This window comes from Armigeres subalbatus, chromosome 2 (assembly GCF_024139115.2).
Source record: "Armigeres subalbatus isolate Guangzhou_Male chromosome 2, GZ_Asu_2, whole genome shotgun sequence".
NCBI lineage: Eukaryota > Metazoa > Arthropoda > Insecta > Diptera > Culicidae > Armigeres > Armigeres subalbatus.
This window is the reverse complement of record NC_085140.1, coordinates 319,040,100-319,062,221: the sequence shown is the minus strand read 5'-3', so window position 1 is coordinate 319,062,221 and position 22,122 is coordinate 319,040,100. Positions and strand designations below refer to the sequence as shown.

At 41.4% G+C, this 22,122-nt stretch overlaps 4 protein-coding genes across 4 annotated transcripts in view; 1 reads left to right on the top strand and 3 right to left on the bottom strand.

The window, feature by feature from the left end:
• The window catches only part of LOC134212660 (uncharacterized), a 328,376-nt gene that overhangs the window by 162,609 nt on the left and 143,645 nt on the right, over positions 1-22,122 (bottom strand). The window lies entirely within an intron of this gene.
• LOC134212653 (YEATS domain-containing protein 4) lies at positions 10,308-11,310 on the bottom strand. Its single transcript, XM_062690687.1, has 3 exons — positions 11,129-11,310; positions 10,590-11,070; positions 10,308-10,525 (listed from the first exon to the last, which is right to left on the bottom strand). Exons 1-3 carry the CDS (start codon positions 11,174-11,176, stop codon positions 10,362-10,364), a joined length of 693 nt encoding a protein of 230 aa, XP_062546671.1. The 5' UTR covers positions 11,177-11,310; the 3' UTR covers positions 10,308-10,361.
• LOC134212652 (general transcription factor IIH subunit 3) lies at positions 11,360-12,925 on the top strand. The gene is made up of 6 exons (XM_062690686.1): positions 11,360-11,503; positions 11,585-11,765; positions 11,825-12,020; positions 12,081-12,326; positions 12,576-12,748; positions 12,812-12,925. Exons 1-6 carry the CDS (start codon positions 11,497-11,499, stop codon positions 12,873-12,875), a joined length of 867 nt encoding a protein of 288 aa, XP_062546670.1. The 5' UTR covers positions 11,360-11,496; the 3' UTR covers positions 12,876-12,925.
• On the bottom strand, positions 12,873-14,706 carry LOC134212651 (5-methylcytosine rRNA methyltransferase NSUN4). The gene is made up of 4 exons (XM_062690684.1): positions 14,535-14,706; positions 14,191-14,469; positions 13,141-14,129; positions 12,873-13,078 (listed from the first exon to the last, which is right to left on the bottom strand). The coding sequence occupies exons 1-4, from the start codon at positions 14,595-14,597 to the stop codon at positions 12,937-12,939; spliced, it is 1,473 nt and encodes a 490-aa protein (XP_062546668.1). The 5' UTR covers positions 14,598-14,706; the 3' UTR covers positions 12,873-12,936.

The window sequence follows — 22,122 nt, the reverse complement described above, 5'->3', positions numbered from 1 at the left end:
CATGAAAATCCATTTTGCGCAAAATCCGTGCGATCCAAAACTAAATTCTAAGCAAATACACGTTAAATATCAATATTAAATATTACGCTGAACATTACAACAATTTAGTGAACGTCTTTTTTCGAGTTCATTTTTATAATATTAATGATTTTAAGTATATGTTTTAACTTCAACGTTACACATGTTTGTACAAAACTGAAAATAGGATTAAGGAAAAAGCAGTTGATATAACAACTCATCTAGATGGTCCTTCTTGGAATTTCTGAAGAAGTCGCTCCAAAATTGTCTGCGGGTGTTTCTCCGAGAACATCTGTGGAAATTTCTCCATTCTTGCAAAAGGTTCCCCGGAAATTTATGCGGAATTTCATTTTTTCATAAATTTTTGTGAATTCCTCAAAAACAACATGCAGGAAATTTTCGGAAACTGTATGTGGACACCCCTAATTAATTCCTACAGAAATCGCTTGGGAAATTCTAACAGAAATTGGTTGGTGACTTCCTGCTGAAAAACTTCCGAAAAATCTGTTGTTAAATTTTCAGGATTTTTCACAGAAATTCTTGTGATCATAGCTAAATAAACTTCGAAGGAAATCGCAACGTGAATTCTTGCGGGAATTTCTCGGGAATCTCTGCAAGAACTATTCCGGGAAAACATTTTCAAAAATTTTCAACAGTTTTTTTTTTCAAAATCAACATCAAAAACAATTTCTGCGGAATCACTTAAAAGACGGGTGTTCATGTACTTCAACAGACATATTTTGAATGCGCCATGCTTCAGAATGGTTAAAAAAAGACAACAAGTGGCGCCCCTCTCCTCATAACATTTGTTTAATCAATACTCAAGAGTGTAACCATGGAATTCAAACAGGGTTTGTTAATATCCGAAGATTGACTACAAACGTTAATTTTGTTCTCGAAAACATTTGCTAACGAGAATAAAGCCTATCTAGATAGACATAAAACTAATTTTCAAATAAACGTCCTTAGATATAGAATTTCATTTGTTTAAATACTCCTAAAACTAAATCCGCACAAAGGGTGGGTGCCCGGCTTATTGGCCTGTATCAAGCGAGTCCCGTTAAGAAATAGACGCCAGCAGCGAGTAACAAGCGTAAAAAAGAAGAAGCCCTTCTCGAACGCGTTGATGATGATGACGCTTTGGCTGACAAAGAAGCGGGATACAAGACACTAGCTGATTAGCCCACCAATTGGAAAGCAGAGAAGATTCAAAATTAAGTAGTATAAAAGAAAAGTGCATTCGCTCGCAGAGCATTCAGTCTTTTTTATACCATCACTAGAAATTCGCGGTTATTTGAGAAGATCGTTTTCTTACTTTTTGCACTTAGCCGAAGCAAACAGCCTTTTTCAAGGCTCTAAGAGTTAAAAATAATGTTCTCCTTCAGTCGCTATCGCACGGATTAGAAGGCCCTTCAGTGGAAGGGCTGAGATACAGTCTACATCCCCTGCTGAGCCAACTTGTGGTTTATTTCAGGCAGTCCTTCAGTGGGAAGGTTGCCAATGTCCAGGCTAATATTTCGTGACCAGACAGATACTCCCTGAATTTTTTTTTGATGATTTTGGTTCAAGGTAGATTTGATTTCTGTGTCGGTTTGATGAGAAGATTTTGCCAAGGAATGGTATGCAACGCCGATTATTTATCCAAAATAAAAGATGTGAGAAATTTGGACATATTATGTATCTTAAAGGCATGGTCAAGTCAAGTCCTACGTCCACTTAGCGGTTATGTCACAGACATTACCCACTGTTCGTTTTTCTCCTGCAACCGTTGATCACTCGATGGAAACAGCTCGTTATGTGCCAGTGGCCACTGGTGGACAACAAATCAACATGGAATACAACATTTTCCAGCGAAACATCATTGCACAGAGAAACAGACGTCTCACGCTACAGATGTTCCATCATTCATCCCACCTACAGTGCATTCAGCATTGGGCGGTAATGTTTCCGTGACAATGATTTGGATTACATTTTGTTCTAAGTGAGACGTCTGTTTCTCTGTGATCATTGGAACATAATCCCTAGAAGTGCAAGAAATATATCCAATGTTCTAAATAAATTCTTCACACTTTTGAAATAATGTTTGGTCCTTGCTCGTCTTGCCCCGAGGGGGTGGTCATATCTGTCGTGACCGATTCAACCACCGCTCCTAATCGGAGCGATTGCCGCTACCTCCGAACGACAATCAAAGTAGAGAGCAGTTCTACCCGCTCTCTGACTTGATTGTCATCGGGAACTGCTTCCTCCGGCGGCATTTCGACCAGCAGGGGGCGGTGCCACCCGCTTACCCGCTGCCTACTACTGCCACCGGGAACACGGACCTATTCCTATAGGTCCACCGCTGCTCGGACCTACTCCTGTAGGTCCTGGTCCAGGAATGGGCACTACGCTGCGGTAGTCTCCGCCCAGCTGCAGGTCTCACCGTTGATGCGCCTAAACACATCGGCCAAAAATTCAAATTGTTTCTACCATTTTACTCATATCTATAGACATATGAGACATGGTCCGGTAGTGATGGGTTAATACTCCATTCGTGCCATTCATACCTTGTTGCCATATTTTACCATGAATGCCTTCACGTTCATTAGGTGCAATATAATTGCCTACTTTTTTTTGGCGAATTGCCAGCAATATGCACTGAGCTTTCAAAGCTTGCTTTTTTTTTTTCCTGTTCGGGTGTGCCACTGCGACCAGTTATTAGATCTATTGTAGCGTTACCCGTATCCTTAGTGTTTAAGTGCATGTCGAATTACTCCATTACTATTGATAAGCAATGCAGTATCGGTTTCGATACAGTTGTTGTTTTGTTTTCTCAAGAGCACCATGACAAGGTCCCGCTATTTAGACCCTTCACAGAGAGCAATCCCATTGAAGGCGCGCTTCTTATCAATAGGAAATCAATCCTGTCTTGAGAAAACATAACAGTAATACTGTTTTTGGCCATGCATCGGAGCCCTAGCCACATCCTTGTCTTGCTTCTAGAGTATCACCAGTAAAGCTACAAACCCGGGATTTAGCTCTGTCTACAAGACCATTTCAAGCAAGAGAATTTGTTCAGTAATAAGAACTTCCGTGTGTTCCTCTCACTACCATTGTTCACCAGTTCGAGAAGAGTTAGTACGTATTTAAACCCCTAACTCGATTTTTCCAGCAATCAGTTCAGCCTAGGGACGGGTACCGAGGTTTTTTAACTAATTGCTTGAAAAGTTGTTTCCGCTGCATACAGTTTAGCCTCAAACAAGAGGAATTCGAGTCTTTCAACTGTCTGCAAGGTAACATTAATTATGTTTTATTTCTGAGACTGCTGTTGGTAGCGGGGACTAAATACGATGAATCCTTAATTACCACAACTCATTGCCCTAGCTAGAAAAATGGATTAAGCTAGGGCTCTGTTTGGTAGATCTTACACCGCAACACACTACGTCAAAGTGATCTACCGTGTTACGGGATAGGAAAAGCTTGCTTACATCACATGTTAAAGAATTTGTGATATGCAAAGATTTATAATAAGTGCCTTGTACTTCTTTTTAAGCTTTTTCAGTACATTTAAATACTTGTTCGACTTTAATTTATTTTATTTATTTTTAACTTAATCGCTATCACCACAATATCGTTAGTATAGGCATCAATAAAATACCTTTTTTTAAACCAGATTTTAAGATACCGAAACGTCATTATTCAGTGTTTATTGATACTTATGTTAAAAACGGGTCGCCAGAAAGGTGTTTCAGAGAAAAATCAGCAGAATTCGAAAGTGTCAACAAAAGATATTTTAGTTACCAGATAAATAATGTGACCAGTGAGCGTCCTGCGAAACGCGGGACGCCTATCTGTATTACGTCACTGGCTTGAAAATTTACATAAAAGAAATGCATTCCGCATAGATTTTGGGCCAAAAAATATTTTAAAATATTTGTGAGACCGTAAAAAATAATATAACTTTGTAAAATGAATTTGAAAAATGCAGCGTCCCGCGAAACGCGGGACGTCTGGTCACATTACAGATAAAGATTGTCGCTGTCGTCGCTGTCCGGAACATCTTTTGCTGGCGAGGATAGGGGATCTAAATGTCAATGAAGGAAAAATACATACGATTTGACAGTTTGATACCACACATGTTTCGGACAGCAGAACAAAGGGAACCGAAGCGACAATCTTTATCTAGTAACTGAAATATCTTGTGTGTTAACCTTCACTTAGGGTGACCATCTTGCCCCACTTTCCCCTACCTAGACTAATTGCGCTGCTACGAACGAACGATGCAATGAGAGAATCGGCTTCACAATGTGACTGACTTGCGGTTACTTTTCGCGTGGGTGAAGAATGTAACCGCATGTCAGTCACACTCAAATTATTATTGGAAAAATGATTGTAATCAAAAGTTTTAAATAATGTTACTACTAGAAAACCATTAATTCTGTATTATAGCATGGCAATTTTATATGAAATCAGTCTAAACACATAAACAGTAGAGAAAACATGCCAAACTTTTGCAAGCGATTTCTCGTTTTCACTTTTTTACAGATGGGACTGACTTGCGATTCACGGAAGTGTAGTGAACATTAATGGATCGTTGTTCCGCAAAAACCGTTTTGCCATCTTCAAAAGAATTCCTTGAGAACTTCCGACGCTATTCTTGATGAAATCTAGGAGTTTATTCGGGAAATCAATTATAGGGATTGCTTTGTAAATTCTTTTGAGTATTTCCTCGGAAATTCTTTAGGAATATCAGAGCTGGTAGCGATGAATGCCGTTCAAAATAGTGACTTTAGTGACCAACGATGACAAAAAAGTGACCAAATAGTGACTTTCAATTTCAGAAAAAGTGACCAAATAGTGACTTTTGCATGAAGTTGGATATAGAGCAACAAGTTGCATTAGCATTGTAACGATATAATTCGTAGATTGCAAACTAGTGTTTTATTTTTGAAATCCGTATCCGTCACGGGAACGCGCAGTGAGTTACAAGTTGTGTCACAAAATTATGTTGATAATTACAACAATATTATTGTTGTTTAATATGAGCTCGAAGTTCTCTGCATAACAGCCAAAGAATGATATAAAATAATCTTATTGATTCATAGACGGAGAACTATTTGGACTCACAAAGCTTATAAATCTTTTAAAAATACTACTTGATCCGTTATTAAACTATGCTGCCGTTCTACGCATAATTGTCCCATGTACATAGGGAATCCCAGCAAACATGGGACAAATATGCGTATGACGGCAGTATGGTTTAATAACAAATTTAAATCAAATTTTTGAGATTTTGAGCACGACCTGGCAATTTCTGAGAAATTTTTTGAAAATTCTATAAACCATGGTCTCTTATTAGAAATCTATAAATTTAAATAAACTATTATTTCTAAATGGCAGACTTTAGCATTAAAGTTAATTAAAAATGGCTGGCCAAATAGTATCGAGTTAAAAAAAACTTTTGAATTCAATTAGTTTTTGTTTTATTTTAGATTTTAAAAATTCGACCAATTCATTCACCTCCACATAATTTTTGTTGGGAATCTATTCTCAATTGCGGATTTAACAATCATAAACGGATTTAACAATCATTCAACAGTCATAATGTTCTTTTTGTCATCGACGCCCTTATTATAAGTTCGCAGTGTAAAAGTGTGGCCAAAACTATGTCAATCATTTTGTCGTCTGAAAATGCAAAGTGTATTTTTTTGTTTTAATGCTCTTTGCATTTATCTAGCAATGAAATATTACCACTTAGCGCAAGAACGCTGCTTTTGAGAACAGCAGCGTGCTTGCGATGAGTGGTGCCAGCCGTGACAACGCCAATCTTCAGAGTAAATTCTGCTGTGTGTATCTTTCTTATGTTAATCTAATAAACAAATAATATTACTTACTAAATTTTCCGAAAAGATGTTATTTGTTTAATTACTTCGATTATATAAGATTGTCATCGGGTAATATTGAAGTCTCCGGATAATGTTTTGTAAGAAAATGGAGCGGATCCAATATATACGGAATACAATTCAATCGCTTTATTCCTAATACCATCGTCGGGGGGTGACAATCGGTCTGGGGGAGAATGGGTCTGCGCCCTCACCGATAGTGTGGAGATCAGATAACAAAATCGTTCAAAAAGGTTGCCTTTAATTCAGTTTTCTTGTCCTCAGATACATTGAATCTCTTCTACAAGCATTCTATGTAGTTGGAACAGTGACCCATTCTCACCCCCGGCGGCGGTAACCTTTCACATCCCAAAAATGCGTATGCTTTTTAAGATCAAATCAAAAGTTTAATTGTGTGAAACATATTATAATAAAAATCATTATAATCCAAGAAAAACACGATTATACGTGAACATTTTTTCATCCACATTTGCGATAAAACTAACATCTAAATTATGGTGCCTCATTGTCATGTGATGAAACTGAGGCTGTTCACTATCTTTGTCACCGGAGGGTATTAACGCTCATCAACAGACATGGTTCTGGTTCCAATACATACTCCCCAATTCTGTACTCTATACTCGAGATCAGCCTTTCGCATTTTAACAAATTCCATTCGTGAAGAAAAAGATCATAGTTGACATGAATCGGAAATAGCCTCACGATTTTCACAACACACTTGGAACTTCTTTGGTACATATTTCCCAAATTTAATATATTGCTTCCAGATATACATTTGATTTGGCTGATAATAATAGTAGGTACAAATGATTGGCAACGCAAAAATAGTGACTTTAGTGACCATTTTCCGAAAAATAGTGACTTTAGTGACTTTTGGATGCAAATAGTGACTTTTTAGTGACTAGACTCAAAATAGTGACCAAGTCACTAAAAAGTGACTCGCTACCAGGCATGATAATAAAAAATACTAAATTAGTTAGGATTTTTTAAAGCAATTCCGAAGGAATTTCGGGATCAGTTTTCCAAGGAATATCCGAGGAATTTTTCAAAAAAATCACCTGAAGGGATTTTTGAAAAAAAGTATAAGTGATTTGTGAAGAATTTTTGCTAAAGGAATTATTGAAAGAATAGCCGAAGAAATCCCGAATGGATTTTTCAAAGAAGTTTCTAAAGGTATTGTCGGTGAATTTCCAAAGAATTCCTTAAAACAAAATATCCGGAAAAACTCCTCCAGGTGTTTTCTAAAGTTTTCCTCAAGATACTTCTGCATGAGTTCCCAAAAAATCTCAAGGAATTTCAAAAGTATACCAGAAGCATTTTCCGAAGGTTTTTACAATAAAGCCATAAGTAATAGAACGCTAGTGGCACTGTAACCATTAAAATTATTAAGCCAAAATATGCTTCAATAAGCTTAATAACCTACTCAGATTACGATTAGATTATTTATCGTAATAAATATTGTGTTAAAGTGGAGAAAAAGTTTTGAATGTATGGGGATGGCATCAGGTTGTTGTTCATCATCATATTTATGATCATAAATGACGTTATCTGAATAGGCTATAAATTGACCGCTTAACACTTATAGTACCGGTACCTTGGCTGTTAGGTCTAAACAAACTAGATGTTGGTCACTTGAACAAGAGTAACAATAGTGATACCCCGTGTCAGGTATAATGACGTTAGGCATGAGTACGTTTGGCATAAAGGATGTTAACCACAAAATTCCCAAAAAACAGCCCACGACATAAAAAAGGTAGTATTACGACTAACGTCCTTATGCCTAACACATTTCCTGAAGAAGTTCTGAAGGAATTCATGAGGAAATTCCCAAACATATTTCCGGAACAATTCCTTAAGAGGATTTCTTAAGTTTCTTTTAAAAAAATAGCTGAAATAAAATTCAAAGAAATTTCAGTAAGAATTTTTAATCAAATTTCCAAAAAAGGATGTAAAAAATCGTTAAGGAATCGCCAAATGCATATCTAAAGCAATTTCCGGAACCATTCATTGATATGTTTCTAAAGTTTTTACAAAGAAATTTTCAAATGAAATCCTGGAGGAGGTTCTAAGGGAAATTCTGAAGCAATTCTTAAAGTTCCCTCTTTGAAGGAATTTCTGTAATCATTTCCGGAGGATTTTCCGATGGAATCTATGGAGAAATTTTCAAAGTAATCCTGGAGGAATTTCCTATGCGATTCCTGAAGGAATTTTTGATTGAATGGCTGAAGTAATTTTTGGGTGCACACATTGGTAAGAATTTCTTAAGTAATTTACAATATTGTTTATGTGTTGCTACCATTTTTTTTAAAATTGTTTTTCGCAATATTTGTATGTTTGAATCGATTATTTTGCTGCTATAATCTATATACGGTAAGTTTGTTTTTACCTGGAAATTAATGTAAAACACCTGGAAAAATCAGGGAATTTCGTTTTTGCAGATGAGTAGACACCCTGGTAGAAGACGCTATTCGCAGCTGCAATACGTCTTTTCACTTCACGAAAAACGTCTTTGTCACATGTCACAAGCGTTCCAAGGTAAACAAATTCTTCAACATCTTCAAACACATCCCCATCAAGCACTAACTCTGCACCAACACCACTTGGTCTTCATCTATCTCTACCTGCCACCATATACATGGTCTTGGTAGAGTTAATGGTTAAGCTTATCCTCGCCGACAAATGCCTCCATTACTGCCCTGCGATCGATTCCAATGAGCCCGATAGCGTCCCCAAAGCCCAGGAGTATATGCGACCGTGTGATAATAGTGCCGTTTCTTTGCACGTCAGATTTCCTAATAGCGCCCTCGAGTGCAATGTTGAACAATAAATTTGAAAGTCCGAATACTTGATTTCGAGCCATCCAGCGTTGCACGTATCAGTCTAATTTCGACGGAAAACCATGTTCTGACATTATTTGCCACATCTCATTTCTTTTCACTGAATCGTACGCTACTTTGAAATCAATGAACAGATGGTGAGTCTACAAGTTTCTCCCGGAATTAATCAAGGATCTAAAGCCGCTAAATATCTGATCCGTCGTTGATCGGCCCTAACGAAGACCTACATGGTATTCGTCGACGAAGGACTCCTCAAGCGGTCTCAGTCTGTTAAACAGGATACGCGACAGAATTTTGTACGCCGAGTTCTGTAATTGGCACACTCTAGTCTGTGCCCTTTCTTATAGATTGGGCATATGAGGCCATCCAACCAGCCGGCAGGCAGTTCTTCATTCTTCCATATCTTCTGAATAATGTGATGGATCGATTGATGCAGCTGCTCACTTCCGTGTTTGAGAAGCTCGACCGGGATCTCGTCCTTCCCAGCAGCTTTACTGTTTTCAGCTCGTTAAGAGCCTTCTCTACCTCATCCAGCGTTGGTGATTCCAAAGCTTGACCGTTGCCGACTATGCCCATCCTGCTTCTTGATACATCTTACTTACGAAGTTTGTCGAAAATACTACGGAAATCCCTCGCGAAGGTCTTCAGAATATATTCGAGAAAAAAAATCGAAGCTCAGAATGTCCACGGGAAATCGTTCAGAGTCTACCTATTCGACGAATCCTTATTTGCGAAATTTTGGTAAGTAAATATATGTTAGAAGTAGATTTAGATTAATGGTTTTATCGACTCTGATAATTTTATTTCAAATTTAAGCTGACAAAATATTAAATCTCATCCAACAGGTAATACGTGAGGGAACAAAAGGGACCATCGAGATAAGGAGAGATCGAGGAATTGAAGGAAAATTAAAATGGGTACTAGATCCAAAAAAGCTCGTTGCTATGAAAAAAAAAAACAAAACAAAAGTCATTTCTTGTTGTTGATGTGTTTGTTATTATTCAAAGATGGTCTAGTAGCCTAAAAATTTGAACATATCGACATAAGGAGAGTGAATCCAAAGCAAAATCTAATCAGAGCACATCGAGATAGAGAGATATTGAGATAGGGTGGTTATCGAGATGTAGAATGCTCAAATGTATGGAGATTGAAGGGACCGAGGAAACCATCGACATAGGGAGAGATATCGAGATATAGAACATCGAGATGTGGAGAGTCGACTGAATTAAAAAGCTCCCTTAGTCGTGCGGTAAGATGCGCGGCTACAAAGAAAGGGCATAAAACTATTATCGTAGTGATATACAAATGCAAAAATGGTACTCAGCATCAAATGTAGTCATGCACACGAATACGTGTGCATTGCTTCATTTGATGCTGGGTACCTTGCGTGGACGCAGCTTTAAAAACCGCTACGTTGATATCGACCTTTAGAGTGTACGAGGCAACACGAGGAGCTGCGAGGCGGCAATGCCTCAGTGTAATGTAATGCTAATAAGAAGATTGCAATAAAGCGTGTTCTTTGATTAGAAAAATCGGTACGTTTTAGAATAAATATAGACTGTATTGCAAATACGGATATTCAGTATAATATCTTAAAATTAGATAGTCGTACTTACAAACCTTCTCAGCTGGCCGGTTGTTGTCCTTGCACTTTTGCGATTTCCGCCTTGAACTTTTCTATGGTTTCGCGAGCGAGTTTGAGCTTGTCTTTCAGCAAGGTAATCTCCGACTTTACTTTCCCTTTCGTTTCGATTATGTTCTCCAAGGATGATACTTTTTTCTCTTCAACTGAAACAATGAAAAAAAAATCACAAATTATTATAATTTCTCAACGAAGCTAGGGTTTACTCACAATCCGTATCGTGCTTCCACGAGCCACCCGTCACAGGTTGCACATTGGTCAGCAACTGCTGCATCAGCTGGGTCGGTTCTTGGAAGACTATTTCCTCGTACTGCTCCGAGACCAGCACCTTTTTGCCCTCCAGCTGGTTCGAAACTTCCCCGTCCAGTATCGGCGACTGGAACAGCTTCAGGATGTGGTACATGGTGACCGGCCGTTCCGTCGGATCATGAAAGTGAATCTTGATCACAATTTCAAACTCTCCCCAACCGGTTTCGGTCACCTCGAACGGTGGTTTCGTCACTACCCGATTCGGATTGGCGTAGCTTTCGTGCAGCTTGAAGTGAATCTTTTTCACGTAGGTTGACATGTCCTCGTTGTGGTAGGGTTTCACGTAAACCGTCCACTGGTGGGTGTGGCCGTCTTCTTCGCGTTTCTTGCCGAAGGATCGCGCGACATTTCCGTACACTAGTGGTTTGACGATTGTTAGGCCCTGGTAGAGTGGGAGCTAGGATTATGCCGTAGGAATTTTGGAATTTAAATAATATTACCTTTACCCGCCCTCCAGAATCCGGTCCGAAATCTGTGGAAATATTCATTATTTTCTATTCTTATGTTTTCAAAGAAATATCAAATAAGTATTAGTTTATGAAACTTTTCTCACAAAACATGATCGATAAAACCGGGCAAATTTTGTTTTGTTTTCTGTTTTTTTTGTTTCTTTGGTTTGTTGCAGCAGCGTTGCCAGACAAAGAGAACGCAGCCAGAACGCAGCTACTCAACAGTGGTGAATAAAAAATAGTCAACAAAATGAAAATGTCAAAGAAAGGGAAACAAAAACGAAATCATAAGTCTGTCAGTAAACTCTGTCGCCGCGGTCGCCGCGGTCGCCGAAAGTTTAAATCGCTGGTGATATCAAATGGAAGGTAAGAAGTTAATATATAACTCTCAGATTATAACAATAGTCTAAATAGGTATACTAATTCTCTGATTTGTGACTATTTTAGAAAACAAGGACGCCAGTCTACTGGTGATCGTGCTGGACACTAATCCATCCCAGCAGATAATTCGTGAAAATCCTCACCACTTGACCCAGTGTCTGGATTCGATAGTAGCCTTTGCCAATGCGCATTTAATGCAGAAAGCGCAAAATAAATTGGCCGTTTTGGCTTGCCATCATCATGCTACGTAAATCAAACGTTTATTCTCCAATTGATGGGACTGTAATTATGTTGAATTAATTTCAGAGAGTTTCTGTTTCCAACACCAGGAAAGCCGCTAGACATTCGGCAGGTTGACGGACAGTACGAAGCTTTCACGCTGGTTGAGAAAACTATCAAACAAAAGTTGGCGAAGGTGATCAGCGAGGCCCCTCGGTCGAGCGTCCCTTCTGAGTCGCTTCTGGCTGGAAGTATGGCCATGGCGTTGTGCTACATAGCCAGGGTAACAGCGGGTTAGGATCTTCGCAGTTTAGGATCATTTACTGACTTTTTAACATTACAGATACACCGCAACAAACCTGCGGGAGTGAAGATAAACTCTCGGATTCTGGTCGTGACGGGAAGCAACGAATGCGCTTCGCAGTACATGACCTACATGAACGTGTTTTTCACGGCACAGAAGCAAAACGTAACGCTGGATGTATGCGCCCTCGACAAACCGCTGAGTTTGCTGCAACAGGGATGCGATATTACTGGAGGGCAGTATCTGAAGCTGCCGCAACTGGATGGTTTCCTGCAGTATTTGTTGGTAGGTAAAACGAACCAATGCCTCCAGGTTGCCATTTCATTCCATGCTTTGCAACAGTCTTTATCAAATAATTACCGAATTGCGAGTTTATTTCTTCTGAATACATAGCTTGGAAGTCTCTTGGGACTACCTGAAATGAACAATTCAATCATTATCACGTTTATTCAATTAGTAACTTATATTCTTGAAGTATAGTGGAAATATGTGTCTGAGACTCACGAATACAATGTTCACAATTTCTTATTTCAGTGGGTCTTTTTGCCAGAACCACTCACTAGGTGTAAGCTGGTTCTTCCACCACCGGTCAAAGTCGATTACCGTGCAGCGTGTTTCTGTCATCGAGAATTGATCGACATCGGCTACGTCTGCTCGGTGTGTTTGTCTATTTTCTGCAAATTTAGTCCAATTTGCACCACATGTCAGTAAGTATTTCGAAACAAAATAAGCGTAAAGGGTAATAATAACATGAAAAATATTTTTTGCAGCACTGTGTTCAAAGCCCCAGCTCCAATTGCGGCCAAGCCGAAGAAAAAGAAGATGAAAACATGAAGTATCTTTTAGTTTAATTCTATTTGTAACAAATAACATACTTTACGATATGTATTTTTTGTTAATTCCGAACTAGTTTGCAGAAGTACATAGGTCCAAAATTTGCCGGTAAGAAAGGTAAAACCAGCTGGCCATATTTCAGCGTATTGGGATAGGCAAATTTGTACATGTCGGAGAACGGTTGCATCACTAGGCTCAAGTCTCTGGAAATATTGAACTTTTCAATGAGTATGTTGAAATGAATAACAGTTACTGACTGTCATACCTTACTGTTGCCGTAATCCCCGTGTCGTTGAAAACGTTACTCAGAGCCATGTGAACGACGCCGTCGTTTTGCACAGGACTCAAACTGCAGGTCGAATAAACTAGCGATCCACCAGGCCGCAAAAGTTTTAAGCAATTCGACAAAACAGCGGCTTGCAGTTCCGGCAGTCGCAACCGTTCCTTCACCCTACTCGATTTGAAGATGTTGTTATCGTTCTCCATGACCGAGTGCCTATCGGTCGTGCAAGGAACGTCCACCAGGATCCTGTCGTACATCTCGTACTCCTTTATGTGGCGTGCGTCTTGCTGCGTTACGAAACAGTGCCGTTTCCTACACGCATCGCCGAAATCATAAAAGTAGCTATTCATCAGCTTCTTGATCCGATTAACACGACTTTCCTGCACATCATTGCATACGAGCGTTCCCGGCCGAAGAGTTTGCAGCATCAGAAGGGATTTACCACCAGGAGCTGCACAAGCATCCAGAACACGATCACCCGGCTGCACGTCCAATGCCAGAGCAGGCAGCACCGACGCTCCATCTAACAGGAAATGTGAAAGCACTCCGGTTGAACAGGTTCGAGGGGGTCGAAAGTCAGAAACGTTTCCCCGTTCGTAAGAAAAAATGTTTAAGGTCTCTGGGATTTCAAAGTTGTGTTCCATCTCGATCGTTATGGGAAAATCTGCGTTGGTATTGTAGTATTTGTAGTGATCCGATTCCGCAACGTAGTCTTCCATTCCTTTAAGCTTAGAAGCCGGGATGAATTCGTGCAATCCTGCTGTGCCCTCATTGGGATCTATCATACGCTGGAAGTCTATCTCGGTATCGTCACGCAGAGTTCGATTCAAAGATTTCTTATAGTCAACAACGTCATCCATTGATTCGCTCGATTTAGTTTGTCCAACAAAAACGGGAGCATCCTTCTTGTACAAGCTCTCCATTTCTTGCCTTTGTTGACTTTCGGCAAATGCTTCAATTTTCTGGTCCAACTGAAACAGGTTTGTATGTTAAGATTTTAAGTAAAATAAACTTTTAGAAAAACAATCATACCTTGAAAATCTTGTCGTCCGAAAACATCTCCGCGTTGTCTTGCGTTAGGTACTGCTTCTTGGCGTTGTAGATGTCTCTCAAATTGATGGCTCCGTCCGCTTGTAGGAAGGCCGTCGTTTTCTCGCAATCACCGAACTGGTTAACCAGTGCCATGTACTTGTGCTCGCTGAGTAGCGCCACACGGATGCTTTTCCATCGATTCCCGAACACCTGCCCATAGAAATCGTCGAAATTCTCCAAGGCACGATCTTTGGTGAACTGCTTCTTCTGTGCTTGCGACTGAGGGTGGAGGCATATTTATTTGAAATTTGTGAAATAAAAATGAAATTTTCATCAAGACCTACCCAGTGTGTTTTGCGGTGTTTCGATCTTACAAGTGTAAGAAGAACTTTTCTCGTTCGTAACATAATTTTTGAATATTTCAACAAAATAATTCTAATTATTTCAGCCAATTATTGATAGTTTACACTTACACAGCTGTTTTTGCAAACACAGCGGATTCTTCCGATTCTTCACACGTGCTGTGATGAATAGTAATCAAAACAAAACTGTGGGTGGTGAATTTATTTCTCAATGGACACAGTAAAAAATATTGAATCATCATATGGCAGCGTACGTCTCAGTTGTATCAGGGGTCTGCAGATTTCCGTTTACCCTTGCATACGTGAAGTTCTTAATGACAGTTCTTTATGGGTTTTTACAGTAGAGCAACAGAGAGGAGGAAATGGCGGCCATGTTTCACTCAAACTCTGACAGATAGCAATGGGATTTCCCATAGGAGGGAAGAGCAGAATTTGCTTCGACTTCGCGAATACTAAACACGGAGACAGCTATCTCAAGAGCAGAATGGATACGTTTGCGTGTGTTCTGACAGTTTTACCATGGGAAAACTGTCAAAACGTACGCATACGTATCCATTCTGCTCAGCTCTTTATTCTCTCTGTTTACATTTCGTTTGACAGAACATACTCGATTGAACTATATACAGCACCATTCGAAGTCTTGTACTGCGACTGAATGAAGTCGAACGAAATAGATAAATGCCGCAGTTTTTTCGAAACGAATCCAAAAACTTACGAATCGAGTGATTCGATTCGAGATGCGCAATGTCACCCCTGGTAATCTTCTTTATGTGTGTGTGAAATCCAATTAGCCTATAGCCTTTTTCCGTACCGTACATCAATCAGATTTTAATTACAATTTGTCTAGAATTTATTATAAGCATTTTAAAATGATGTTCCTATGCTGTGCTGTAGGATCTGTCAAAGTTAACACCGTCGTGTGTCTTCTTCTTATTTTTACTTGGATTCGTCTATAGTTTAACATAAAGAGCTGGGTGCTGCGGATAGAGCCAATTTTCTGCTCTCAAGAGAGTAGAGGGATATTTTGAAATCAATCCCATAAGCAAAATTATTTTGCAGTTCTTTGGCTGTCAAACATTTCCCGCTCTTCGATTTTCTCTTTCCATGCTTCATGAGGGCGCACAAATGCGCGAGACTCTGCATGACTTTACGATGGTTTACATACATTCCTGCTCCAATCAGCTATTGAATCTCGTGAAATTTCGTAATGAGTACTTTTTAATTGCATTCTTACTAATTTTCCACTCGAAATATAATATAAACATATTTGTTACAAAGAAAATAAAACTCAAACTAAATTTGTGTTTATTTTTTTCCCGAATAATAACAATACTTCTCAATATAGGATCTGAAACGAACATAACCACAATCATCAATGTTTGGCTCCGGCACAATAGAAAAGTTTGGCTTCAGTTTGACAACCAAATCGATTCTATTCGCAGCACCCAGATAAAGAGCATGCTTTGCTGATCTCCAACATATTTTTATTTTGATTGTAAACCTTTTACATACATTTTTATACAGCAAATAATAAGCCATTTCAATCTATAGAATGACGCTAACACTAATGACATTTCATTCATTTATTTAGTTTACATCTAAACAGATAACACTGAATCAACAATTTGACGCCACAATACACGGTTCGAAGCCGCATCTCTCCATCTTCGGATACGCCCCACGCTCGCCAAGTCGTCTTGCACCTGGTCTGCCCATCTCGCTCGCTGCGCTCCACGCCATCTCGTACCTGCCGGATCGGAAGCGAACACCATCTTTGCAGAGTTGCTGTCCGGCATTCCTGCAACATGTCCTGCCCATCGTACCCTTCCGGCTTTAGCTACCTTCTGGATACTGGGTTCGCCGTAGAGTTGGGCGAGCTCATGGTTCATTCTTCGCCGCCACACACCGTCTTCTTGTACACCGTCAATAAGCACCCGTCTCTCGAATACTCCGAGTGCTTGCAAGTCTTCCTCGAGCATTGTCCATGTTTCATGTCCGTAGAGGACAACCGGTCTTATAAGCGTCTTGTACATGACACATTTGGTGCGGTGGCGAATCTTTTTCGAAGGCAGTTTCTTCTGGAGCCCGTAGTAGGCCCGACTTCCATAGATGATGCGCCTTCGTATTTCACGACTAACTTTGTTGTCAGCCGTTAGCAAGGATCCGAGGTAGACGAATTCTTCGACCACCTGGAAGGTATCCCCGTTTATCGTAACACTGCTTCCCAGGCGGGCCCGGTGGCGCTCGGTTCCGCCCACAAGCATGTACTTTGTCTTTGACGCATTCACCACCAGTCCAACTTTTGTTGCTTCACGTTTCAGGCGAGTGTACAGTTCTGCCACCTTTGCAAATGTTCGGCCGACAATGTCCATGTCATCCGCGAAACAAATAAATTGACTGGATCTGTTGAAAATCGTACCCCGGCTGTTACACCCGGCTCTCCGCATGACACCTTCTAGCGCAATGTTGAACAACAGGCACGAAAGTCCATCACCTTGTCTTAGTCCCCGGCGTGATTCGCACGAACTGGAGTGTTCGCCCGAAATCATCACACAGTTTTGCACACCATCCACCGTTGCTTTGATCAGTCTGGTAAGCATCCCAGGGAAGCTGTTCTCGTCCATAATTTTCCATAGCTCTAAGCGGTCTATACTGTCGTATGCCGCCTTGAAATCAACGAACAGATGGTGCGTTGGGACCTGGTATTCACGGCATTTTTGAAGGATTTGCCGTACTGTAAAGCTCTGGTGCGTTGTCGAGCGGCCGTCAACGAAGCCGGCTTGATAACTTCCCACGAATTCGTTCACTAATGGTGACAGACGACGGAAGATGATCTGGGATATCACTTTGTAGGCGGCATTAAGGATGGTGATCGCTCGAAAGTTCTCACACTCCAGTTTGTCGCCTTTCTTTTAGATGGGGCATATAACCCCTTCCTTCCACCCCTCCGGTAGCTGTTCGGTTTCCCAGATTCTGACTATCAGTTTGTGCAGGCAAGTGGCCAGTTTTTCCGGGGCCATCTTGATGAGCTCAGCTCCGATACCATCCTTACCAGCTGGTTTATTGGTCTTTAGCTGTTGAATGGCATCCTTAACTTCCCTCAAGGTGGGGGCTGGTTGGCTTCTATCGTCCGCTGAACTGACGTAGTCATCTCCTCCGCTGCCTTGACTTTCACTGCCTGTACTCTCAGCGCCATTCAAATGTTCCTCGTAGTGCTGCTTCCACCTTTCGATCACCACACGTTCGTCCGTCAAGATGCTCCCATCCTTATCCCGGCACATTTCGGCTCGCGGCACGAAGCCTTTGCGGGATGCGTTGAGCTTCTGATAGAACTTGCGTGTATCTTGAGAACGGCACAGCTGTTCCATCTCCTCGCACTCCGCTTCTTCCAGGCGGCGTTTCTTCTCCTGAAAAAGGCGGGTCTGCTGTCTCCGCTTCCGTCTATAACGTTCCACGTTCTGCCGGGTACCTTGCTGCAGCGCAACCGCCCACGCTGCGTCCTTCTCCTCCAGAATCTGTCTGCACTCTTCGTCGAACCAATCGTTCCGTCGACTTCGACCCATATACCCGACGTTGTTCTCCGCTGCGTCGTTAATGGCTGCTTTGACTGTATTCCAGCAGTCCTCAAGAGGGGCCCCATCAAGCTCACACTCTTCCGGCAACGCTGCCTCGAGATGCTGCGCGTTTGCAGTGGCGTCATCAGGTTGCTTCAGTCGCTCTAGGTCGTACCGCGGCGGTCGTCGGTACCGAACATTGTTGATGACGGATAGTTTTGGGCGCAGTTTAACCATCACCATATTCTTGGAGGTGGCGAAATCAATTAGCCGTAGGCCGTTTTCGTTCGTCAGCCGGTGAGCGCTAAACTTTTCAATAGTCGGTCTAAACTCCTCCTCTTGGCGAACCTGAGCGTTCAAATCTCCTATGATGATTTTGACGTCGTGGCTTGGGCAGCTGTCGTACTCACGTTCCAGCTGCGTGTAGAATGCGTCCTTCATCAGTGCTTCCGGAGTGTGGGCTATGGACGTTGATTATGCTGAAGTTGAAGAACCGGTCTTTGATCCTCAACCTGCACCTTCTTTCATTGATCGGCCACCACCCTATCACGCGCCTTTGCATATCGCCCATGTCGGGGCCGAGCGAATATCCTTAGGACATCCGTCGAATATCTGAATTATCATGGGCAGTGTACTCACATGTATGCTCTGACAGAACGAGTAGCTCTAGTGATACATAGAAGATGTACCCAATATTCGAATTAGTATCGTCTCATTCTTTGTTTTGTTCTGTCAATCGAGTTCATATTCGTGTGCTAATGGGTGCCTACTATTCGAACGCCGATTGCTTCGATTTAGAAATTCAAATCTCATTCAAATAATCCATGCTTTCATTTCGTATCTCCGATTATTCGCTCGGCCCCGACATGGCGCGGTTGGTAGCTGGTCATGATTCGGGGTATTTTTTTGTGTAAAAGAGAGAAAGTAGGAGGAGTAAGAAAAAGAGATAAGAAATGCTCTCCGGTGGAAATAGACGGAGGAGCAAAGGTACAAGATGAAAAAAAAGAAGAAAATAAAAAACGGAAAAATGCGATAAAAGGAATTGAGAAATGCTCTCCGGTGGAAATAGACGGAGAAGCAAGAGTACAAGATGATCTAAAAAAAAGGAAGAAAAAAAAAGAAAACACAGTTTTGAACTTTGGTAGTGATGGACAGAGTACAAAAAAAAAAGAAGAGAGAGAAAGAAAGAAAGGAAACAGTTGGCCTTTGCCTGAGATAGACGTAGAGCCACAAAAATAATATGAGATATTCGACGGATGTCCTAAGGATATTCGCTCGGCCCCGACATTCTATGTATCACTAGAGCTACTCGTTCTGTCAGAGCATACATGTGAGTACACTGCCCATGATAATTCAGATATTCGACGGATGTCCTAAGGATATTCGCTCGGCCCCGACATGGCGCGGTTGGTAGCTGGTCATGATTCGGGGTATTTTTTTGTGTAAAAGAGAGAAAGTAGGAGGAGTAAGAAAAAGAGATAAGAAATGCTCTCCGGTGGAAATAGACGGAGGAGCAAAGGTACAAGATGAAAAAAAAAGAAGAAAATAAAAAACAGAAAAATGCGATAAAAGGAATTGAGAAATGCTCTCCGGTGGAAATAGACGGAGAAGCAAGAGTACAAGATGATCTAAAAAAAAAGGAAGAAAAAAAAAGAAAACACAGTTTTGAACTTTACGAGACGATACTAATTCGAATATTGGGTACATCTTCCATGTATCACTAGAGCTACTCGTTCTGTCAGAGCATACATGTGAGTACACTGCCCATGATAATTCAGATATTCGACGGATGTCCTAAGGATATTCGCTCGGCCCCGACATGGCGCAGTCGGTAGGATGTCGGGATATTCGAATTAGTATCGTCTCATTCTTTGTTTTGTTCTGTCAATCGAGTTCATATTCGTGTGCTAATGGGTGCCTACTATTCGAACGCCGATTGCTTCGATTTAGAAATTCAAATCTCATTCAAATAATCCATGCTTTCATTTCGTATCTCCGATTATGATTTTAACACAATCCGCTACTACCACAACTATGAAAGCTGTTCCCAGCTCGTGTGTGTTGCCGCAGCTCTGTTAGATGGTATGATTACCTCTAAACGTTCGCACCATTGATCCCTTCCAACAAACCTCCTGCAGCGCTGCGATGCCGAATCCACGGTCCTTGAGCACATCGGCGAGTATGCGTGTGCTCCCGATGAAGTTGAGAGATTTGCAGTTCCACGAACCGAGTTTCCAATCGCTAGTCCCTTTTCGTCGCAGTGGTCTTCGCCAATGGTTCCGGTCCGTACTCTCTTGTTGATTGTTCGTTGCGTGAGTTTTTTTTAGGCTGGCTTGCAGGGCCTGACACCAAACCCCCTAAATTTCCGGAGGACCATTCCTCCTTATTTCCGGTGGACCATGGTGCACAGTTTCACTTAGAGTCCCTCGCTGGCACTCGGACGATGATCAGCCGCCCCTAACATGGAGAACAGACGCTGTTGTGAGCCGATCCTGACATGGAGAACAGACGCTCAATAAGATTTTCACCTCCGGAGAGGAGCAAACCCCCCCTTCCCTGTCAGCATACGACCATAGTTCCCACCGGGGTTGGTTACCCGATCTTCCCTAAGGTTGCTCGTATCCCGGCCAGCACCGCGCGGGAGGTAGAGATAGGAGTTGCTGGGTAAGAGGCTAAGGATCGCGAGATGGGGTCTATTTTATTCCTTCAGGTACGCGAAGTACCAATGGTACGCTTTACCCAGTATTTGCCGTGCCTTCTTCTTCTGTGCACACTCAATACCCGGTCCTCACACTCATGGCTCATTCCTGCACGCTTCTCCATCCGTGGTACTCGTCCATCAGCCGCTGTTTCATAAACTCGATCGTCTGGTCCGCGTCAGGGCGGCTCTCCAACGCCGTCACCAGACCGTCGTATGACTCCGACAAACTCCGGTAGATCATCGCGACCTGTAGCGAACTTTCGATCTTTTGACCGGCACACGATAGCCTATCAAACAGCTCATCGATGGCGAACAGATGCGCTTCCATATCCGCACCTTCTTCGTAGTTTAAACTACATAGCTTCTTCAGAAGCGGCACTCGCGACGTAACCGTAGCCTTTTCGTGGTACTTCTTCAGTTTCTTCCACACTTCGATTGCAGAAACTGCTTCTTTCACTAGAGGCAACTGATTGTCCTCCAAGAACAAAATAATCATTGCCTTGGCCTTCTGGTCTTCCTTCGACCATGCTTCAGTCACCGGTTTCGGTTTTCCTTCACTCACCGTATGCCACAGATCGACACTTATTAGCATCATCTCCATTTTTATCACCATACTGTCATCGCCTATCTCTCCAATGGGAAAAAATGGTGGCTAAAATCTCTGGGGTTAGCGCGCGGTGGGCCCCACTGACAATTCAAAATTAGTAAACAAAAACATCATTTCAGAACTAATTTTCTGTGATGGGGTAATTGTTGTTAAGCGATTTGAATGAATTTATTACTATTATTGTTATGTACCACGTATTCCGTGCCGTGAAAAATGTGTTCGTTTTTCAATTTAATTGTAATATAAGACCGTTATTCAACACAACACGGTTAGCACGGTGCAAAACAAATTTGAATATTGGGTAATAATATTGTATCAGAAAATAACGCCCACAACAAAATAATAACGTGAATTTTATGCTGGAGCCAGAAGCATAGCTGTTTGTCATCCGGCTGATTTTTATCTTCCACGTTTGATAATTCTTATTACCCAAACGCGCGATCGAAACTTTTTCAGCCATTTTGAAATCGTTCGTTTTCTGATGGCGCACACTGTAATCCCGTACACACACGAAGTCGGTACACAACAATGTCTTCGATCACCACCGGCTACAGTTACAGCTCGTTGCACAAAATGGTTCTCAGTCCGCACTAATTGCTTCCGAATCCAGCTTCGATGGAACGAAACACAGCTGGCAATCCGGACACTAACCACCTCCCGGTAATCACTTTTTACCATATACAACGTTCTCAGCTGCTTTAACCACCC

What these genes read in the sequence shown, in the direction of transcription:
- LOC134212651 (XM_062690684.1), bottom strand. Translation starts at nt 14,597, where the DNA reads ATGTTACGAACGAGAAAAGTTCTTCTTACACTTGTAAGATCGAAACAC. An exon ending in AACACCGCAAAACACACTGG is followed by an intron (nt 14,470 to 14,534) that starts GTAGGTCTTGAT and finishes CTCCACCCTCAG; the next exon opens with TCGCAAGCACAGAAGAAGCA. An exon ending in GGGATTACGGCAACAGTAAG is followed by an intron (nt 13,079 to 13,140) that starts GTATGACAGTCA and finishes CAATATTTCCAG; the next exon opens with AGACTTGAGCCTAGTGATGC.
- LOC134212653 (XM_062690687.1), bottom strand. Translation starts at nt 11,176, where the DNA reads ATGAATATTTCCACAGATTTCGGACCGGATTCTGGAGGGCGGGTAAAG. An exon ending in ATTCTGGAGGGCGGGTAAAG is followed by an intron (nt 11,071 to 11,128) that starts GTAATATTATTT and finishes CCACTCTACCAG; the next exon opens with GGCCTAACAATCGTCAAACC. An exon ending in GTGGAAGCACGATACGGATT is followed by an intron (nt 10,526 to 10,589) that starts GTGAGTAAACCC and finishes TCATTGTTTCAG; the next exon opens with TTGAAGAGAAAAAAGTATCA.
- LOC134212652 (XM_062690686.1), top strand. An exon ending in GCTTGCCATCATCATGCTAC is followed by an intron (nt 11,766 to 11,824) that starts GTAAATCAAACG and finishes AATTAATTTCAG; the next exon opens with AGAGTTTCTGTTTCCAACAC. An exon ending in CGTTGTGCTACATAGCCAGG is followed by an intron (nt 12,021 to 12,080) that starts GTAACAGCGGGT and finishes TTAACATTACAG; the next exon opens with ATACACCGCAACAAACCTGC.